The sequence below is a fragment of the Fringilla coelebs genome (assembly GCF_963513975.1).
Source record: "Fringilla coelebs genome assembly, chromosome: 1".
In the NCBI taxonomy this organism is placed as follows: domain Eukaryota; kingdom Metazoa; phylum Chordata; class Aves; order Passeriformes; family Fringillidae; genus Fringilla; species Fringilla coelebs.
In genome coordinates, this window is record NC_140028.1 from 56,824,703 (window position 1) to 56,847,197 (window position 22,495).

General features: G+C 35.1%; 1 protein-coding gene across 1 annotated transcript in view; it reads left to right on the plus strand.

Moving 5' to 3' along the window:
* Nucleotides 1–15,592, plus strand: part of CCDC102B (coiled-coil domain containing 102B) — a gene marked incomplete at both ends in the record, with an annotated part of 34,444 nt that extends 18,852 nt beyond the window's left edge. Inside the window, 3 exons of the mRNA XM_084209387.1 lie at nucleotides 7,259–7,363; nucleotides 11,617–11,688; nucleotides 15,503–15,592. Coding sequence (XP_084065513.1) covers nucleotides 7,259–7,363; nucleotides 11,617–11,688; nucleotides 15,503–15,592 — 267 coding nt within the window. The remainder of the gene's footprint in view (nucleotides 1–7,258; nucleotides 7,364–11,616; nucleotides 11,689–15,502) is intronic.
* Nucleotides 15,593–22,495: the final 6,903 nt, after the last annotated feature.

Here is a 22,495-nt window from a genome sequence, read left to right on the forward strand (position 1 = left end):
TGGAAAGTCAGGACAAGGCTTAAAACTGAGCACGTTCAACTTCAACCTGGAGAATGTACTCACAGGGATTTTAGCTAGGCTACTTAGAAATTCAGTCAATATCAATATAATTGACAAAATTGAGGAATGGTTCTTACTCAAATATTTTATTTTGAGGTAGGCAAATATATGACCTTTTATCTTTTGGACAATATGAGGACTTCCCAACCAGAAATGGTGGTAAAATATTGATATATTTATATTAGCAAATATGAGACAAAGCTGCATCAATAATAAATACTGAGATGAGGCTTATACTCTGTTTTAACTTGAAAGGTAGGTTAAGATGTTGATGTTTAGTTTTTATTATTTTTACTGTTTTCACAAATTAAATTTGCATATAGAAGATGCATTACTTTTCATCAAGTACATCAAGTGTACATTTTGCAGTGAAAAATGAAGGATTTTTTTTTTCTGTGTTTCTCTCAGCTGAAACACACTTTACTCATAGCAAAACTAACAGGTATTTGTATGGACTGATGTGATAGACTATATGTATGGAGGTTTTACACTTTGAACTACAGATTGTTTAATTTAGCTCTGCAAGATAATAAGTATATGGTTCATTTTTCATGTTCATTAGTGATTTGGCTGATCAGGGCATGTGGATATGTTTAATACATTGCCTGGCTTTAATTAAAAAACCCAGCATTTTTGTATTTGCTTGTTTTAAACAATGGGTGAAAGTCCCTTAGTTTCCAAGACAGCCTACAAATGGTTTAACCTTTGGTTTATATATCAGTAGAGCACTGAGAATAGAACAGCACAAAATGTATCAGAAAAAATAATCACACTCTTATTTGCTTTTAAATACTCATGCAAGCATTCATGCTTTTCTGGCAAGCCTACAAGAATGTCTACTTGACAAAATTGTCCTTACATCTTATAAATCAGATATCAGATTCTTTATTTATAGCATGTGTTTTTATATCTTCATTATAACAGTCCATTCTAGTTTTAAATTTTTCCTACATAATTTTCAAAATTGTTTTTGACGCATGAAAATGTTGGCTAAATAAAGCCAAATAAAGCCAAATAAAGCTAAATAAAGCACTGTGCAGCTTGGTAGGCACTGATTGTTTGGACATTGCTCTAGGCTCAATGTTATTATGAATTGGGATTACAATGAGGAAGGTTAACATACCCTGCTTGAGCAAGGATGTTGGCCTAGATGGCCCACTCTGGTCTTTCTCCCTTATCCATTTGGTGACACTGAAAGAAACTTCCAGTATTTGTTTAGTCATCTTGTTTAGTTTCTCCACACGAAAAATGTATTTCTTGTTTTAAATGAGATACAAATGCAAAAATCCTTAATGCATTTAAAGTAGAAATGAGTGCATGATGTATTGGTATTCTCTTTATTGATCTCAAATGTTTAGAAAGGTAAAGGTAGTTCCTCTGAAGTGTTCAATTATTTACAAATAATTGGTGAAAGTAGAATTTTAGATAGACATATAATTTTCTGTGATAGACGTTGATAGAAAATTTGTTTTCCTTGAAAGAATAGTAGATTCTCTTGAACAGGAGGTGTTAATTTTAATGTAATGCACAGTCCATTTGAAATTGAACTCACAAGAAACTGATGGAAGCAGTGCCAGATTCAGATGGAAAGAAAGATCTGTAAGATCAAAGGTAATTTTCTCCACCTGACCATGTTTCTATTCTTGAACTTATTCACGCCTCTCTTCATATATTATTTCTGATTGTTGTAAAGTTTCGTGATTAAATATTTTTATATATCTAAGGACAACTTCTATTCCTGCATAAATCACTTCTAAACTAGTCATACACACAAAAGAGTTTTCTCTGTGTGTAGACAGGGGAAAGGAAAAAAAAATACTAGTAAATCAGCAACTTTCCATTTAATGTCAGCATAATGCAATGATATCAGCTTGCAGCAGACTTAAGAATTTCAGTAGAACCAGGAGGAAGAAATATTTGATTACTAAATATGCTGGTGCTAGGCTTTGCTATCAATATAAGCAGTCATTAAAAAGTTCTATTTCTTGCAGGGCTTGGTGTCTCAAGATATTGTGAGGGACAATAAAATTTATCAAGCTTTCAGTATAGTGGCTGATGGACTAAATGGTGTTCTTGGCAGACTTGCATACAATAGGGAAAAAAAAAGAATAAATTTTTTTTTCTGTATTGAAGCATTTGTCAAATAAAAATGGTAGCTAACATTTGTCTTCCCTTTCCTGTGGAAGGAGTGCTATGGGTTCTGGTAGTCTTTGATTGCACCTTTTAGGTGAAAAAAGAAAAGAATTCTAGAAAATGTCAGACATACTGGAAATAATCATTGCAAAACTGCCCAGTGTCACACATGCTAAGTAATAATTTTGCTTGCCAACAAACATCACACCTGCATACATCAGTCCTGATCTTGGAAGCAGGAAACTTGATGAGTTTTCTTTAAGATCTTAGGAGCTTTGGCAATTTTCCTCATGTTCTTACAGACTTCTAGCTGTAGAAATCTCAAAATAAAAAAAAAGATAGAAAATAATTTTTAAAAACAAACAAAAAAAACCAACAGACTTCCTCCCCTATACCCCCAAAAAATAGAGTTTACTTTGCAAGTAACAAAGATTCTTGGAATTGTTTTCTATCCAGTTGCACATGATTGTCTTGCTTTGTGAAATCCATCTTCCTCTTACACCTTTCTCAAAGGGAGGTGAGCAGTGGAGTCGAACCATGGTCCAAGTTCTGTAGATACAGCTGAACTAAAACTGGAAATGATGTACTAGAACCAGATTCATCAATGTAACTATTTTTTTCTCTTGTGTATCTCTTTGAAGATGCTTCTGGATGTATGAGTTTTTTCCTGATCCTACTACACAGAAGATTTTTCTCCCACTTGTGCTGAGAGACTCTCTTTAAGCATTTGATGCCATTACTTTTACACCGCTGATAAAATATCTTCAGACCGTGTACAACTATGTTACAAATTGCAATGATGTTTCACAATGAATTCAGTGAAGGAATGTGATGCTTTTTCTTGATGTTTGCTTGATCTTTAAGCAGAGCTTGCTTTCAGCTCATTTGATCCAATCTACCTAGATGCCATATTTAAGGAAGCTGCATGTTTGCCATTCCTTCTAGCAGCTGAAGCACATTCCATACTTTGGAAGCTGATGACATCTCATAAATTACCACTGTGAAAGGGCAGATTATCTGTCCTTGCATTTCTTATCAATGTGCAATAATTTGAAAGATGGTTGGTAAAGCTGCACAATTTTTGAGTTCTTGGCTCTGAAAAGACTGTGGGATATGACATTTTTTGAGAGACGATATTTGTATCTGAGTTACAGAAAAGAAAAATTTGCTTCTTGCTCTGAGTTTTCTGAGTAACTATGGGGAAGAAATCAAATTCACTTGTGACTTTATGAAGATTTATGGTTATTTCAATAGGTTTTCTTTATTAGGAGGGTGTCATGGTTCTTAATTCATAATCAACCTGTGGCTTATTAAATTTTCAGTGTAATATACCTCTTGCTTAAATTCTGTAGAATAATTTGTAGCATAGATGAATGGAAATTACCTCCATGCACAATAGAGAGGATATCAAGAATCCTGAAAATACGTGTTCATTTATCTTGCTTTGCAACATGAAAAAAAACCCTGCATTGTCATTTTGAGGGCAAAAAATCATATTGATTTTAAATTTTAATTTTTGATCTGCACAAACTGAAGCAGATGTTTTACATTTGTACTTGAGTGAGGCTGCCCAAGGTCGCTATTTTAAACAGGAATTCTTCCCTCTCTGGGTCACAAGTCTGCAGGCCTCATTCAGCTTGCCTGTAGGCTCTGAGTATAAAGACAGATAGCATTAGAAGCTATTGATTTGCTGTGGTTGTGTAAGATTCAGATTGGAAATTGAAAAAAAAAACCAAAACTATTCTCAGTCAAATCAGCTTTTCTTTGAGATATGTAGATAATATTTCACATTTTCTTTTGGTAAAGAAAATGACAGTTTTGTAGAGGAAAATTTTTACAGGGAGAATTTCTGGTTGGATTGGCAGTTTTTTATTTCTGACATCATTGTCAAGTCAGATCAGATCAAAACTACAAGGTTTTTTTAACATAATGCTTGTGTTCTGTCCAACTCTATTTTAAAAACTTCTTTTAAAAAGCTGAAGATCATAGTTCTCTAAATACACTTTCTGACCTTTTCCAAGTTTTACAGAAAGCTAACAAATCTTTGCATTAAAGAAAAAAAAGCTGAAGGGTGCTTGGAATTTCTTCTGTTTACTGTCTGAAATCATGTTGACTGCTTGATTTCATCTTCATCATCTTTCTTTCTGCATTTGTTGCACCTTAATTGTTGCCCTTCATCCTAATCTACATTTGCTTAACTAAGGGGAAGGAGAAAAATCTTGTTTCAATAAAAACTTTGGAACCTCAGCCACTGTTATATTGCCTTAAACTAAACAGGAGCATTAAGATTTTCCTGCTTATGAACTGTACAAGGTGGAGTTCCTTTTTCTGTGTCTGGTTTTTTCAGGGGTCTGCCTTTCATGTTATTCATAAAATGGTGTAAGTTAGCTCTAAGATGTAATTATCCAGTTTCAAAAGGTCAGTACACTGTACTTCATTTCCACCATTCACCTTTGCAATTATCCACTTCATTGACACTACCTTGACCTCATTCTATGCTTCCATCATTATTCTGGTCTTCCTATTAAAAAGTAAAATTCAGTGCCAGTCTGCACAGATATTTTATGGAGAGAAAATATTCCCATTTTAAGGGAAAATTAAAGATCTCAAGGTTTTTTCATATCACAAAGTTTTTCTTAAGCTTTCACTTTTCTTTATAAATCAGAATTTGGAGTTTCACCCAAGGGCATTGTATAGAATGGAATATCCCTGTGGTTGCTTTGGATTAGCTGTCCACTCCCAGCTTCTTGTGCAGCCTGAGCCTCCTTGCTTGCAGGGCAGTATAAGAAGCTGAAAATGCCTTGACTTCATGTAAGCACTGCTCAGTAACAGTGATAATTTCCCTTTATTATCAACATTATTCTCATACATTCAGAACATAGCACTGCACCCACTACTAGGAAGAAAATGAACACCTATCCCAACTGAAATCAAGACTCATAAATATGTAAATTTATCATAATAGCATCTTGGCTGCAATGAATTGAAATTTTACAGACATAGGTAAATAAATTTATCTTTGACATCAGATCTTCATGTGATAGTCCTCTTCTGCTTAATTTCTTGATGAAATTCAACCCTGGATGGTTTTGTGATTTCTCTCTATTTGATGTCTGACAAAAATGAATTTGTATTGATTAGTGTCAACGCTGTGAAAAAGTGAACTTTCAGGCATAGAATTTCAGCTGTGTATTTTGGCAGGTGCTTTGCAAGAAGATAGGGTTTCTCATGTTCTGGAACGGGAATTGTTCTGGAACTTTCAGGGATACTTGTAATAATAAATATGCCTGCTTATTTATTTAGGAAAGAATATGGGGCTTGTGATTGTAGTCCAGTAGAAAGTACTCAAACAACTGGCATAACTTTGGTGGGGAAGAAATAATATTTGCTGTTGTATGTGATTCCTTAATTTCCAACTATTGTACAGAAATTCAGTGGATAGATTTTAAAGACTTCATTGGGAACATGAGAGCATGTGTTGTGTGTTGGAGTTAGCAATTTGTAGTCTATCACTCTGGACCCACTCAAATATTTTGATAACCTGTGCCCAAAACTGCAGACAGTGCTCGAGGCGAGGCAGCACCAATACAGAGAAGAGTGAAACAATCACTTTTAGGGTCTTCTGATAATCTGAATGAGCTTCTTCAACTTTATTTTGTTTCTAACTGTTTTTATTTACTCAGAAATAAGGTGGGAACAGACAAGTTTCCATTTGATTTAGCTAGAGAATAAAATTGTCACTATTCACAGGATCAGAATGATGTTCCTTTTATGCTGTAACAGCTCATTCTCTTTGCTCTATATTCAGTACTTTTTCATTATTTGCCAGAAATTGATTTTAGAATAAAAGTAACCAAGAGAACTGAAAAACCACACCTCCATAGTTCCTTCTAAAGCCTTGTTGGCACAGATATCCTGTTTCTTCAATAAATGTCTCACAATGTTTTCAGTCACCATTTTTATCAAACCATCGATTTTAGTTCTCAAAGAACTGAAAATTGTAAAAAGCTCTTAAAAGTTTGATCTTTTTAAAAATATATTAGCAATTCTCTTCTTTTTTTTCACCTCAATTAAAAGAAGTGGAACGTTTTATTTTCACAGTTTTTAATCTATGGTAATCTCTTTTAATCTCCTGCTAAGAACCAGTTAATAATAACTTGTTAACAGTAAGTACTTGTTGATAATAATCTTCTGATAAATTTCCATTAGTACCTGATAAGTACCTGGTTTGTGTTATTAACATAAATTCCCTTTACAATTTTTTCATTTGAAGTATGAGAAGTATTTAATGCACCTTGACAAAAACCTCTATGTAGTTGTCTCTGAAGAATAAATCAGTCCTTTGATAATTACTCCATGCGACTTAGTAATGTGTCTTTTTATTGATATATTTAATTTGTCCTATATAAGGATTTGATGAGAAAATTCATTAAGTTATCCTAAAATAAGGATACAGCATTGGCCATAAAAGATAATATTTCAGTTAAGACTGTTAATCATGAGCACAAGAAAGAGATTAACATGAAAACTTAAAAATCTTTTCTCTGATTATGAGGATAAATGTATGTAGTACTGAAGGTATACTTTAGAATCTCTTCTGCTTAATAAACATTTATTGCAATCCTTCTAAATTGTAAACAGAATAAAAACATACTGATTTTTATCTTTTGGAGAATAAAAAAGTGAACTTTGGCACTGTCAAGCCAAAATCAGTCTCAGTTTCATTTAAAATATTTTATTATTATTTTAATACTATTTTTCCAGAAATAGCAGGAAAATAATAGGCTTTTGTTGCCACATACTGTACAAAGAAGTATCTATGCTTTACTTTTTTGAAGGTACATTTGATGAAAAATTGACTGTCTTGATTATTTTCAAATTAAAATATTTAAGTTTATGACACATGGAAAACTTACACCTTGGGCTGATTTCTAAAGTGCCGATGCTGCTCTGAGATGAAGCCATTAGCCTCACCCAGTGAAAACCAGGGGGTTTTGATCAGTTGTTTCCTCTTTCTTTTTTTTTCTTTTTTGGTTATTCTTACTCCTGCTCTCAACCTTACCAGATGGAAAGAATGCAGTGTGAGAATGCCTCTGAATGGGGAAAGAGAGAGCTACTAGGAGCAGAAAAACAAAGTTTGGAAGAAGAGACCAGAAAACTCAAAATGCAGGTAAAATAAATTCAGGAACTTCTGGAGATGGAAAAAAAAAATAAAGCAACACTAACTAAATGGAGTTGTGATCATTAAAATGCACAAAGTAGGCTTTTGTTTAAAAATCAGCTTATTTTTACTTAGTTGAGTAGTATTACTGAGTTGGATTATTTGAGGAGCATTCACACCCAAATTATTATTTCAAAATGTCAAAAAGTGTCCATAAAACAAAGATTATAAAAGGCAAAGCAGCCCTTACTGCATCCCAGACTTGAGCAATTGGACCTCAGTGGCTTAGAATTTCTGTAGGGTACAGAAACAGAAAATATTTTCAGTTCGTTTTTAAAAGGTGAAGGGAGAAATGATAAGTATAACAAGACTAGGAAGCAAAAGTGGAGAGGAAGGGAGGAACAGAAGAGATTAGGAAAGCTTTGCAAGCTACAGAGTCCTGATGAAGGTCAAAGCAAAAAAATAACTGTGAGACAAATCATTTCCCTGTCTTGTTTAACATCAAATCTCTTCTTAGGAGAGGGAGAACTGAAAGCTCCTATTCCTTATTTTTTTTGTGCCTCCAAAGATCTGTTCATTTATTGTCCTGCTAAAAATGACTTAATAATTTATTCAAAGACCCTTAGCTGAGCATATTTCCCTTATTTACTGGTTTTCTATGCTGAAAACTAAATAGTAATCCAGAAGGCTCCCACTTCCATTGAGACTCTGAAAGTTCAAAAAAGAGAAAGCAAAAAGGCCCCCAAACCCACAATCAAGCAGTAAATGTACATATCTAATGCTATGAAGTGTGTAGTGAGAAACAGTAACTTTTTTAAAATTTGCCTAAATAAAAAATAATTTAATCTAATTTATGTGCATTTGCTGTTGAATATTCTAAGTAACTAGATTTAGGGTTTAGTAACTAGGTAATTTCTCTTGGGAAAGACTGGGAGAGAAGTTTTGTACTTGATGTCTGCTGTTAAATGTTTCCATCATTACTTAGTAATAGCAAATGGAAGCTCATGCATATAAGCCTACTTTCTAATATATTTTACATAACACACAAGTTTTAACAGTTACAGTTAGTTTTAACTTCACTGCTATTTATTTTATGATAACATATACATATCACATCATACCATATCACATCAGTATTTTCTTGATTTATTTGTAATGCAAGTAACTTGAGGTTGGAGATGTGGCCAGAAAGAAGCTCATATGCTTAGGCATATTACTATATTTCAAATCTCTTTTGCTTAAATGTCTGTGCTGGCTTGTTTATGTGTTTGGTTTTCTTTTAAAAGCCAGTTAATTGCATAGACTGTTAGATATCTGTGATCAACTCTGTTAGTATCAGCTCTCTTTGCTAGTAAAGCACGCTTACATTTGATTTACAACAACTGCAAAACATGGAATCACAGGACAAGTCAGACTGGAATGGACCTCATGAGATCTTCAGTCCTACCTCCTGCTCAAAGCAAGACCAGCTCCGAAGTCAGACTGAGCTACTCAAGGTTCTGTCTAGTGAGGTCTCAAAACCATCCAGGTCTGCATGACCTACTCTGAGCAGTGGGTTTGTGATGGCATGACCCCAGCTGGCAGCTGAGCTCCCACCCAGACTCATTTACTCCCCAGCATTTACTCCCCAGCTTGGGGGACAGAATTGGAGAGGAAAAATTGTGAAAAAAAAACCAAACTCGTGAATTGAAATAAAGACTGATTAATAACTGGGAAGGGGGAAAAGGGAAAAGAAGGGAAAAAAAAGAAAAAGTGGTGAAGAGGGGACCAACACCACCAGCAGACTGATTGCCCAGCCAGTCTCTAAGCAACAGCTCCTTTGGAAAAAACATCACCATGTCATTGCAAGGGACTCTTCCTTCCCAGGTGTAGGACTTCGTCACTGCTAAATTTCACAAGGTTCTTGTTGTCCCCTTCTTTCAGCTTAACAACAGAACTTCTTGATCCCACCTACAGGCAAGGATATTGCCCCTGCCTGCCCCAGCCTCAGAGGGACACAGCAAGACCTTGATGGGAGCATTTTCCCTCCAGAGCTGTGAACTGAGCACATGATGTGTTCCTCCATTTAGGCTGGGAACCATGCCCTGCATCATCCCCAAGGCTGAGGTGTCTCACAGTCTTCAGCAGTGTTTGCAGGCAGATCTCCTTGCCAGAGCTGCCACAGTACCCTAAGCATTCTTCTCAGTGTGTCCAGGGCTCCTGGCCTCTGGCTGCAGAGAGCAAGTGGTCCCTCCAAAAATGGTTTTCTGTGACACCAAACACCCATTGGCAACCTGCGTAAAATTAAAGAGCCACAGGATTAAAGTGCTGTGGCAAATCCTTAATGAGAAAATTAACCTTGCTGCTGCTATTAAATGCAAAGCAGGTGTTAAGACAGGAAAGAGATCCTTTTTCAAGGATTCCAGCCTAACTCAATTTAGATGGAACCTGTCTACTCCTTTGTAGACACATTCTAATGTCACTGTTGAACCTTGCTAAATTCTGAGACTATTTCTGATTTTCTCTAATACTATAAATAACCTGAAAACAATTGGTTTGACTTCTGGTTCAAGACCCTTTTATTTCTGGGATCGTAGCTTCAAATTCAAATAAAATAAAATTATAAGCAGGGTTAAAGTAGTAAAAATAAAATGGCTGCTGTAATGTGGGTGATGGGTAGATGTCTAGGTCAGCAAAAGTTGACACTACACCTATTTAAAGGTCTTTGTGCATCTTTATGTGTACGATTATGGCTTTATTTAGCAAGTAGGCTCAAGACATACAGCTAATTTTTTTTAGAGTGAATCTCAAAGCAAAATACAGTCGCCTATTATCCTACATTTTTTCTAAAACCTCTATTTGTGAGATTATTTGGATCATCCATTGTAGTTATTTAAAACAATATTCAGTGTTATTAATTGATATATGGCAGATTTGTACTTGTAGAGGATATAAGCAAACAATGGCAACATTTTTTTTATTTAGTAATGGTTTTAGTAGTATTAAAAACATGGTATCAATACACAGAAATTAAATCCTTATATCCTTGTCTAAACAGTTTCATGCTGACAGTTATCTTGCTCCTTAATATGTATACATACCTCCACAGGACACAGAATTTATGCAATCTCTTGCCACTCATAGTGGTAAACCACATAGATTGAAGTTCTGAATATAAAATGTAATATTAACTATGTCTTTCAAAAAGCGTGAGTCCTTAATATTATTGTTAGCTGGCAGTATGTTGGTTTAAAATGTTTCCCCATGCAGTTTTTGAAAGGTTAAGTTCTGTTGTAGAAGATGAGCAGAATTGATGAAACAATTGGGATCAGACATTGTTGCTGGGCAGTTTTATTGATTGTACTTCCTGAAATGGAAAATACCATTTAAATTAACAGATGTATTATTTGACTGATATCATGGTAAAAAATATTAAATGGGTCTAACTGGTTCATCTAAGAAGAGATAGCATGAAAAAAAACCACCTTGTTGATGGTATAAATCAATACCCAAAACAGGATGTTTATGGAAAAATATTTTCTCTTTCATCTGTTAATATGACCTTGAAACACATGTATAAATCAACTTTGAGGGATATTCACCATTCTTTTGTATTATCTCTAATGATTATGGTAAATAGCTGGCTGTGAAAAATTAATGGAATACGTTTTGCAGTGGACTTGAATATTGAACTGTGGAGCTTGTGGATGCATGAAATAATTTTTATTCTAAGTTTGATTTCTGTCTGTAATATTTGGTTATCATGCTGTTAGCAAAAAAATCCGTATATCCATGGGCTTTGTGAGAAGAGCTTAGGAGATCCCCCAGACACAAGCAGCTCCAAGTGGCTCTTACTGCACAGAAAGCTCCCATCCTCAACCAGTCCTTGAAGAAGTGTGGCCTGCAGGAAGAAGCTATGCTTGAGCAGTTTGTGAAGGATTGTATCCCATGGGAGTGGCACCCCTCACTCTGATACAGGGGAACACATGAATGAAGAGGAAAGAGAAGCAGAGAGCAGCTGTGTCCTGACATTCCCCTTCCGTGCATAGACAGAAGAGGTAGTGGAGAAAATGAGTAAGGAAGTGATGTTGAGCCTGAGAGGAAGGGTGAGAAGGAAGGAAGATGATTTTAGTTTTTTTGTTTTTGTTTTTGACCATTTTACCCTATTTTTAATGGGTAATGTATTTAATTATTCCCTAGTCAAGTCTATTTTTGTGAGGCAAATTTATCTCAATCCATGAAACATGAAACCTTCACTCTTCCTTTCCACTCCTGTCCTGTAGAGGAAAGGTGTGAGAGAGCAGCTGGGTGGGCATCTGGAATTCAGCCAAGGTGATCCCATCATAGTGTCAGAGGTGGGTATGTTCCCTCACATTTCACAGCAAAATTTACTTTTAATGGTGCAACTTCAATGAGGTTGGTTTTCCTTGTATTTTTAAAATATCAAACATTATCCAGTCTCCTCTTCCTTAGACCCTTTCCTTTCGTCCCTTAGAAGTGAAAGGGGTATTTCTTCTTCCTAATTATATGAGGTATTTAATGATGGTTTTCTTATATGCAGAAAATAATTCGTCTGCTGCAGCTATAAAGTCTTCCTAACAGTATCACTGTGTAAACTCTCATTTTTATGGATACAAAGTTTTGGTGTGGGAACAGGTACAATGTGAACGACAATCTTCCTTACTTTAACTAAAAAAACCAAAACAAAACTAATAAAAGCTATAAGACTAAATTGCTGCTCCCTAAATCTATTTTTTTAATTCAGCAAGAAATCAAATTTCAAACATTCCCTTTTTTTTTAAGGTCTAGAAAAATCAAATTAACAAAAATTCCAAAAGGAAAATCCTGTGTCTCTGCACATCTCTAAAGAAGATTTTATAACACAACTGTACTCATTTCCAGATTTATTTTTTAATAAAGGCTAGACCACTGCAGTAGCACACTTTTGATGAGAGACAGCCTTATTACTCTGAGCTGCCCAGAAATGTATCACAAGTTATTAATTAAAACAGTTTGTGCAAGTACAGTTGAGAAATCAAATTTAAGAAGTAGTCAGGAAAAATAAATGGAGCAAGATAAGATGAAAACTGCTACAGCTGCATAAACATACCTTCACATTTTGGTTAAAAGACATATTGTGGCTTTAAGGCAAATTCTTTCCTCATCCCTGCTTGAACTGGTATTGCTTTAATTCGGAGTGATTTTGTGCACATTAATTCTTTCTAAAGGAAACCATGTGGGAAGTTCTGCTTCAGATATTGACAGTCCTTGCTCTAAGCCCTGAGAGAGTGGATATGGCTGGAGCATTGACAGCTTTTGGGATGGCCCCAATGTGGATTAAGGGCCACAGGAGCAGGAAAAATCTTCACTCCTGTGTTTATGTTTTGCCATGTTTATGTTAGCTTTTGCTGCTCTGCTCTGTTTACCAACTTCTGCCGTGCTGAATTAGGGGTGTGAGCAGGGCCAAATATAAAAGGAGCTGGAAACTGCTTCCTTGTCAACAGTGAGCACATTCAGAGTGTGGAGAGTGATCTGTCTGCGCACTTTGAATGCCTGGGGAGTGCCAAACGCATTTTGAGAAGGCACCACAGTACAGAGGAGGAGTTTTATGATTTGCCTGCATGATAAGAGAGGAATTTAAATGCTCAGGGGATATTTTAATTGCCATGTGTTTCAGTCCTGGTTTTGTGTCACAGATCTCTTAGACTGAGTTCTATTTATTTGTTCTTCAGCAGAACAAAACTCAAGAAGAGATGTAATTATGGTAATATTGTTAAACCCTTTGATATTCATCTAGCACTGTTCATCCAGTGGAGAAATAGATTTGTTTCAACAAAAACCACTGGGGCTGGTTGTTGCAATGATAGAACAGTACAGGCTGCACGATTTGCTCCCTTAATAGATTTCTAAAACACAATATATTTTGTCAGAATTACAACATGGAGTAATGTTGTTATTATATGTTTGTTTTCTAATTACTTTCTGGTGAAATGCTCATTTCAATTCCTTAGAAAATTGTCTAAATTGTAGAGCTAAAACTAATAAAAATAGAGCTTTACAGATATGTTTCCTCTAGCTAAGTATGCTGATATTTAATAAAAGACAGGGAAAAAACTACTGGATTACAAACTGTTTTGAAAGAACACTCAGCACTGTGCTTCTCTCACCAATTTGTTTCCAGTTTCAAGGATTTTAAATTCAGAATTCCTGACAAGAAAAGCTGAAAGTTCAAGAACAGATTTAAAAATTAATCCCTCATTTGCATCTGACTAGTGGTATAACTTTAAGAGCATTAATATGCTTCAAATTTTTCATTTAATTTTATTATTTTATCACTCATTTTCTAACTTCTTGAATGAGCCTGGAAATTGTAATGATACATTTTTCAAAGCTCTTATAAATATTTTTAAATTACACATTTTATTGTGATAATGGAAACCAGAAAAGCTATAAGTTTTTTAATGCATGTGTATAATTAGCTATTCTATATTTATTCTTTATTTTTTAGAAAAATATTTTTATTTCAATTAAGAATACATATTTAATATTGTTCTGCAGTTTCCCAACTCTATTGCACCACCTCCCTCCCTGTTTTTTCCAGTCAGTTGGGAAAGCTTGCTTTAAAAAAGCCAGTTCCCTTTTTTATTTTTGCAGACTAGAATGAGAGTATTTACATGCCTTCAGAAGATAAGTTCATCTAGCCCTATATCTTATTTCTGACATTGACCAAAAATGGGTATGTACAGAATGCTTACTAAGAGCAGCACAGGAATAGCGTCTCAGACAAGTGTCATGGGCTCTTACCAACTCATGCCTTAGCAGTTTCCAGAATGAGATTAGTGTTTTTCAACTCTAATTCTTCTTACTGAATACTTTTCTGGTACTTTTTATAAATTATTTTGAAGCAAATGTTAATTTTTAACATCCACCATGCCCTGCCATGAGAAATCATTAATTTAGCTGCACGTTAGTAAAACATTTACACTGTTTTCTTTACATCTACTTTTACATTTCCATGATACTGAAACAGAAAATTAATTCAGTTCCCTCTTTTTTCACACCATCACTGACAGGATCTTCCAACACCATGGAAACTGCTCAATTATCCCTCTCTTCTTTCCCTTCTCACTTATTTTTTCCTAATTTAGTAACTAGGTATTCCTATATGTAAGGGCCTTTTTTTAATGTCAGCTAAGTTTCTCTAAGAGTCATTGTAGAGGATCTTTATTAAATGACATTTAGAAGCCTGCCTCGACCTCTCATCTAGCAGAGTCAGTTTATTGACTCATTCAGAAAACTGGAATAAGTTAGTAAACCCTAAGAATTTTCGAATAAAAATTTTTCTGATTCTTCCTCAATAAATCATATTTGCCCATGCCTCATCTTAGTTGTAATTAAGAATGTCAATATCAGTTTTTTCTGGGTTTTTTTATATCCTCTTGAAGCGTTTTAAAAATTTTCCTTGTGTTAGCTGTTTCCTAGGTTGTTTTGAATTCTCTAATGTCTGATATCTCATCCCAGGAAGTTTAACTACCCATTTTGTCTCCTTGATTTATGACAATGTTCAGTTTGAGATGGATCCTCTGATGTAACCCATACATATATATATAAAATATGGACACAGAATTATTTATTTCCATACTTCTCCCATGTGAATTCAGAGGAAACTCAAGTAGCTTTCCAGTTTCCTTAATCTTTGATTTTGTTTATTTAATTTTCAATAGACTATGAGGTTTCTTGATGTTGATTTGTTAGAAAAAGGATTAATAATAGTTTTTATAATTTCTACAAGTTGTTCCTCCTATCCTCTTTGGCTTCTCTTAGTTCTCTTAATAAAAGTACTGCCAGATTTTAAGATCTATTTTTCCCCCTTGTAAAAAGATAATTACACTATTCGTGGGATATAATGTTTTATATAGTTCCCTTATGAAATAACCACAGTAAACCCTACCCCAGAATATATATCTGTGAAATTGATTTAACTTTCTTCTGCTCTATTGTCAGACTTGAATATGTTTTCCAATTGTTCCCAAAATCTGTAATAAGATAAAATTCCAATCTTTAATTCTCTTTTTCCCCCCATTTTATTAATTCCTAAAATATTTTCTTAACATTATTGCTGTTGATAGAAGGTCAGGAATTTTTTTTTTCTTTTGTCTCATGATTAAGTTGTCATTTGGTAAAGGGGAAAATGTGCGTCCAAGTGTGCCAATGCTCTGTTCAAGTTTCATTCCTTTGAATCCAGCCTGTCAAATCTGATTAATCAGTGATTAATCTTTTCAGTTATATAGAAATTTTGGCCCTGTGTGAAATATCTGAAAGCTTGTCTCAGTTGGCAAGGTACTTGCTACAGTTACTGAATATTTTAAAATACTTCTGATTAAATTCCAGCTTCTTTGAAGTAGCACACTTTCAAATTCACTTGTTACAGGAAAAGGATTTGGACTGATCTTTGTGGGGGCCTTCTAACTTAGGATATTCTGTGATTCAAATTACTTTTCAAGAAAAATTTTTAAAAAATTAAAAAGTAAGGAGAGGCTAATTCAGCCTTCAATTTGGGATGTCTTTTAGCAGTCTTGGAAAAAGAACAAAGGGATACGTTCCTAAGCAGTATCTGTCTCAAAAGTGCATGCTCATGGATTTGAACATTTTTGACATTTGGAAATTTCAGTTCTTTAAACAGTCAGCAGTAGATGTTTGGAATATCTTGTGCTTTACCTTGCTGTGCTATGCATAGCCCATTGCTTCCAGAACAGCTATCTTGGGTTATTGTGTTCATCAACGAGATCATGGCTCAGCTGTCCCTGATCTGCTCTCACTTTCTACCCCTTTTAGCCAAGTTTGTGTAATAGTATGTCTCTATGTAAACCTTCATAATGTTTCTTATTCCTTCTTTCTTTCCTTTTCCTTCTTCCCTCCCTCCCTCCCTCCCTCCCTCCCTCCCTCCCTCCCTCTCCTTCTCCCTTCCTCTCTGACTTATTTATCCCTTCCTCCCTTCCTCTTTTACTTATTTATCCCAGTATATCCAGTTCAAGTGGGACAATGCAAATTTCATGAGATTTAGCAAAACCAAATGCAAGGGGCTGCGCCTGGGCCAGGGCTACCTCCAATATCACACAGGCTGTGGGATGAACAGATTGACAACAGCCCTGTGAGAAGGACTTGGGGCTGCTGCTGGGTGAGAGGCTGCACATGGCCCAGCCATGTGCTCCTGCATCCCAGGAAGCCAAATGTGTCCTGGGCTGCCTGGCCAGCATAGCAAGGGAGAGGACCCTGCCCCTCTGCTGTGCAGTGCTCTGGTGAGACCCCTCTGGAGTGCTGCATCCAGCTCTGGGGTCCTCAACAGGAGAAAGACATTGAGCGGTTGGAGCAAGTCCAGGCCACCATGATCAGGAGGATGGAGCTCCTCCTCTACAAGGCATGGCTGAGAGAACAGAGCTGGAAAAGAGTGGGCTCAGGGGTGTCTGCTTGCAGCCTTCCAGTGTCTGAGGTGGGCCCATAAGGGAGACAGGAAGGGACTTTCCACAGGGATGCGTAGTGACAGACAAAAGCGGAATGGCTTCAAATTGGAAGAGAGTAGGTTTGGATTAGATATTGGGAAGCAATTCTTTATTATGAGGATGGTAAGGCATGGATCAGGCTGCCCAGAGAAATTGTGGTTGTCCCATCTCCAGAAATGTTCAAGGCAAGGTTGGATGGGGGTCTGAGCCACCTGGTCTAGTGAATGATGTCTCTGTCTATAGAAGGGGTTTGGAATCACGTGATGTTTAAGGTTCCTGCCTACCTAAACCATTCTATGACTCTATGACTATAGGGAAAGAGTAATCTAAATCTAATTAGAAATAGTATTTCTTCATTAGACCTTATTTAAAAAAAAAAATCACAATACTTTGACGCTAAAGAATTTCATAAAAATTTAGGCCTGTGCCAAAGAAGAGAACAGAAATAACAGTTTTTATTCTGTTATTGTTTAAGGTAATTTTGTCAAGATTCAATGAAGACAGGTAGTCCTCTAACAGCATAAATACTTATCTATGGATCTGAACACCTCTTGTCTGACCTCGTCTCTTCCCATATACTTTGCTTTTCTCAGTTTAGGAATATTGATGTCTTTGCCTTTCACTGTTCCAGAAAATTTGTGATGAAGGAAAATAATAGTTCATATAAGATAAACAAAGTTGCTTCTCTACCTAAAGTCAAATTCCTTTTTTTCTGTTTTTGTTCTTTTTCTTTGTTTTTAAGATGCTTTGACCAGAATTTTACTTAATGATGCTAAAGATGTTATTTTGTTATAGTCTAAAACTGCATTCTTATTGCAAAAACATTGTGAAAGAATTTCCTTTTTTTTTTTCTTTTTTTTTTTTTTTTTGTAAGGGAATAACATCTAATATTTCCAGTATCATTGTTTAATTATAGTTGGGAAGTGAATATGTTGAAAAACAATTTCAAGACATGTTGACGCATAACATAATTGCAAAGGAAAATAAATAGTCTTCAACATTATTTTACCTATTATCTGCAAGCAAAAATATCAATCATGAAGTCATTTAGCAGGAATTCTTAGATAACATAATAAATCCTTACTCTCAGCCATACATCTTACCAAAGATATTTATTTTCACATTAACAAATGTGTAATACAAATGAGTTGCAACCATGTTGGAAGATGCAATTTCTTTAGTGCCAGATAGTATACTATATTTAGTAGACTGTTGTACACCTTCCTTAAACACCCTGCCTTGTAAAACCCTTACAAATGGTATCTTAGAAAACATTTCTCTGTTTTAGAGTTTGCAAGAGGCCCTTGTAATTTGCAAGTGATTAGTCTGTGGAGACTGCTTTTTTTTGGCAGTGTTGTCATGGCTGTAAGTATTTGGAATCCAGAATTCCTATTCTGTTGCACTACTGTAATTTCGGTGTCAGCATCAAAGCCAGTATGTTAACCTCTACCCCAATGTGTCAGAGGGGCACCCATTCCCTGAGGGAAGCAAAGCCAGGAGCTGAGCAGCACTTACTTTTGGTTTCCAGCAGAGCATTTTGTCCAAGCTTTATTTAAGGTCCTTTCTAGAAGGGGAGCAGGGGCATGCCCTCAGCTATACTGTCTAAATTGGCCCAAAGCCCAGGCAGCCCAGCCTCTGCCCTTAGAGCCCCCTGTCCATCACTTAGTATCAAATGAGTATATCTGAATTAGAACTTGGCTAAGAGGATATAAATCTGTTGAACAGTGATAGTTTCAGCCCAGCCTAATTCACCAAAATAATAAGTTTCTTCTGTTCAGATTGATTAAATGTGAGCTTGGTTTGTTTTTGTTTTTGTTTTTATGAGTCTTTTGGTTTTGTGGGTTTATTTGTGAGTCTTTTGGTTTTGTGGGTTTATTTGTGGATGGGTTTTTTTGTTTGATATGCTTTTGTGGTTTGTTTTTGGTTTTTGGTTTTTTTTTGGTGTGTTTTGGTTTTTTGTTATTGTTTTGTGGTTGTTCGTTGTTCTGGTAAAGTAATCAATTAATAACTTTTATGTCATGCTGAAGGTCAACACTGGTGATGGCTGACCTTCAAATGGAAATGACTGTAATGGGCTCCTGTATAGTTGAGTGGAAATACCTTTTACCAAGTCTAATGGCCTAGAACTGATAAGTTTAAATCAATTACTCTACATTCACACTCTTGTGGTTTTATGATTACTAGGTGTAAAGGTATCTGCAATTCTGAATTGTCTTAGACATTTACAACTCATCACACGGCACACCATGATTGAAGAAGGTGCTTTTTCGTAAGTAATATTTCCAGCTAACTAAGTGGAAGTGAATGCTTTTGGCAGTTCTGCTTCCCTGGCTCCCATGGTATAAGGCAGATCAATTTACATGAAGAATATTGTTGGTAAAATCTGAAAGGTCATGGTAGTCAGACATACATAATAGTCTGCCTTCTGAAAAATCAATCTGTCTGCATTGATCAGGTGAAGAAAGCTATTGATGTTTCTGTTTGTTTCAGAAACTGATGGTTGTGCTGAGAGTAAACTTTATTTCCATTGACCTTACCGGGACTTCTTAAGTCTAATAAATAAAATATTTCATTTTATATACAAGAATAATCTTTATGATTTAGAAAATATTGATTCCATAAATTCAAAAATTTTAGGAAAATGTCCTATAAAGAGAAAGAATATAAGGTCCTAGAGAAAAATAATGAGACATTTAAAAATTTTCTATTTCCCAACAAAGCTAGATTTGACTCTACTCTTTTCTGTTTTCACAACGCTGCACAAAAATCTTGTAGCTTATAAACTGCTCCATTTGTTTCCATCAAGAAAATCTTCAATAATGTAAAAAAAATTGTGGTGTTCATGCTAAAAGATGAAGGATAGTGAAGATAATAAAAAGCCTTGAATGCTTATGGGATTTTTTTGATGAATGTACGAGTCCCCTGAAATAGGAATAGAGAACTTTTAAAGAAATTATATGCAACGACACCATTGTGACTACAATTTACTATTCTGTTACTAAGTGATTAGGTTACAAAGGGTTAGAAAATATATATTTTCTGAATTTGTAGTAATTTTTCCAGTATATTAGTTAGTTCTAGTGGAAGAAAAAATTATTTTCTTCCAAGTGCTTATTTTTCTGAAATGTTTCAGGTAATGCAATTTAGCCTCTAATTTTTTTATAAAGAATTTGTTACTAGTGACCTAAATGCACGATGACAAATCACAAGAGGTTTTCAAGACCTTTTCAAGTGTGTGGTGGTGCTTACCAGCTTCTAAATGCAGATAAGTTAATTTCACTGCACAGTGGATGCAACTCACACAGAAATGTTAAATCAAATGCTTCAGGATAAGCCTGTATTAAATTTCATAAGAACCAATAAGGATCATGTGCATGAAGCAGAAGTTTTACACTTTGGAATGCTGAAGGTCATACGCCAATCAAGGAGAAGTTGTGAAAACTGGAGTTTATGAGGAGAAATGTCTAGAAATAGTTTCAAATTCTTCTTATTCCTCATATGGAATAAAATCCCTCTGTTTTTTTTTCTTTGTAAGTAAAACAAGATTTTTCTCTAAATACTGGACGTGATTCCCTAACTTGCATACAGCACTTTGGAATAATAAAATATGTTCTATATAATGTTTTATAATTTTCTGAATAGGTATATTTATACTATGCATTTGTGTTTTGTCCATTATAAACATGTGTTCACATACTGAAAAAATAAAATAGAATCAATTGATGAAAAAAATCCCCAAAATATCTATAATTAAAACAATGTAATATTTAACATGGAGTTTTAAAAAATATTGGTGTTCAATCTTGTAAGCCAAGACTTCACTTGTTCTTTGCATTCTCTAAATTATTAAATGTTTAAATACATAAATGGTAATACAAAACTAGACACAGTAGAATTTTTTACTTATTTGGAGCTTCTTGTTTTGAACCAAGAAGATGAAAATGGAATTATGCTTTAAAATCACACTGTCTTAAAAATGATTGCAAACATTTTTGGTTTGAAAGCACATTCTACTTTAGGCTGTTTTATAAAAATGAAAGAGTTATTAGGTGCTGTGTTGTAAATGTAAATTGTATTTTAAATAAACTGCTTTGGGGTTAGAATTGTTCCTGCATAGAGGGTAAAAATAAGTTTTCTGAGGAGAGGTGAGACAAAGAGGGAACAAAATTTAGGATTTTTTTTAACCTAGAATATTGATATGAATGACAAAGCAATTTAAAAAGATATAGTTATGTTACACACTTCCAATAGCATATATGGAATAATAGAATCAGAGAATCATAGGATGGTTTACAGTGGAAAGGACCTTAAAGACAATTTAATTCCAACTCCACTGCCATGTGCAGGGACAATTTCCAATAGACCAGTGTGCTCTGTTTGTTTGTTTAGAGCTCCACCCATCCTGGCTTTGAGCACTTCCAGGGATGGGACCTCCACAACTTCTCTGGGAAACCTGTTCCAGTGCCTCATCACTGCCACAGTAAAGAATTTCTTCATAATGTCTAATCTAAACCTGCCCTCTTTCACCCTGAAGGTATTCCCTCCTATCCTGTCACTACACTTCCTTACAGACAGTCCCTCTCCATCTTTCTTGTAGGCTCCCTTCAGGTACTGGAAGGTTACAAGTAGGTTAGACCAAAGGCTTCTCTTTCCCGGGTTAAACAAACACAATTCTTGCAAAACAAGAATATTTTGTAGTGGTGTAGAATCATAGCAAAATTGTGAGCCATCCAGTTCATGGCATGTTCCAAAACCCAGGCACATTGAAGTGAACTCAACTTTCTTACATCTTCAAGCAGTAAATCAGCACAGTAATAGAATCAGAAGCCTTTACAGATGCTGTTTATGAACACTAAAATAGATACTATGCAATCTCTTGTCTGCCTGTACTTGTGATCTCTTACCTACTGGATGTAGGTAAGAGATCACCTTTTACACAATAATTATTATATATTAAGATATTCAATATCTTAAATTAAATGAGTGGTCTGTGTATAAATTACTGAGCTATGGATTTGGACTAGTAAAAGCAGGCTGATAGAGTCCAGCATGTTGCTGCAGTATTTCCTATCTACCTTTGAACTGCGGACAAATATTTGAATTTGTATTTTTCTTATTTTTAAACAGTGCTGCTGGGCTAAGGAACTTGCACTGGAGTATTTGTTGAGTTTGGCTCCAGAGAAAGAGGAGCTGTTTCATAAGATCAGCTAAATTGATATTTAGAAATGTCACCCGTGATATGGTGGCCTTTTCTAATATATCCCAAGGTAAATATAACCTTTCACTCAAAGTTTTTGTTGTTGAAATTATGTAGTTGTATAGTCTATTTCTTATTTGGAGTCCTTAATATTTAAATGGTTTTACAAAAAAAAAAAAAAAACCCATATTTTTAAGCAGATCTACCCCTTTTTTTTGCTTCTCAACATCACTGATTCATTGATTTCTATTTGTAAATATGGTAGGAGGCATGTCATTAGCATGGTAGGAAATGGCTGAGAAGAATTCGGAGGTTTGATTCAACAATTCCTACTGAGAGGGGGAAAAATAGACCTTATTAGATTGGCCAAAAAGGAATTTTTGGTGTGAGAAACATATGGGAAAGGGTGACAAGCATGCATAGTAAATTAAAAAAATATGATATGGTGCTATATGATATGATATG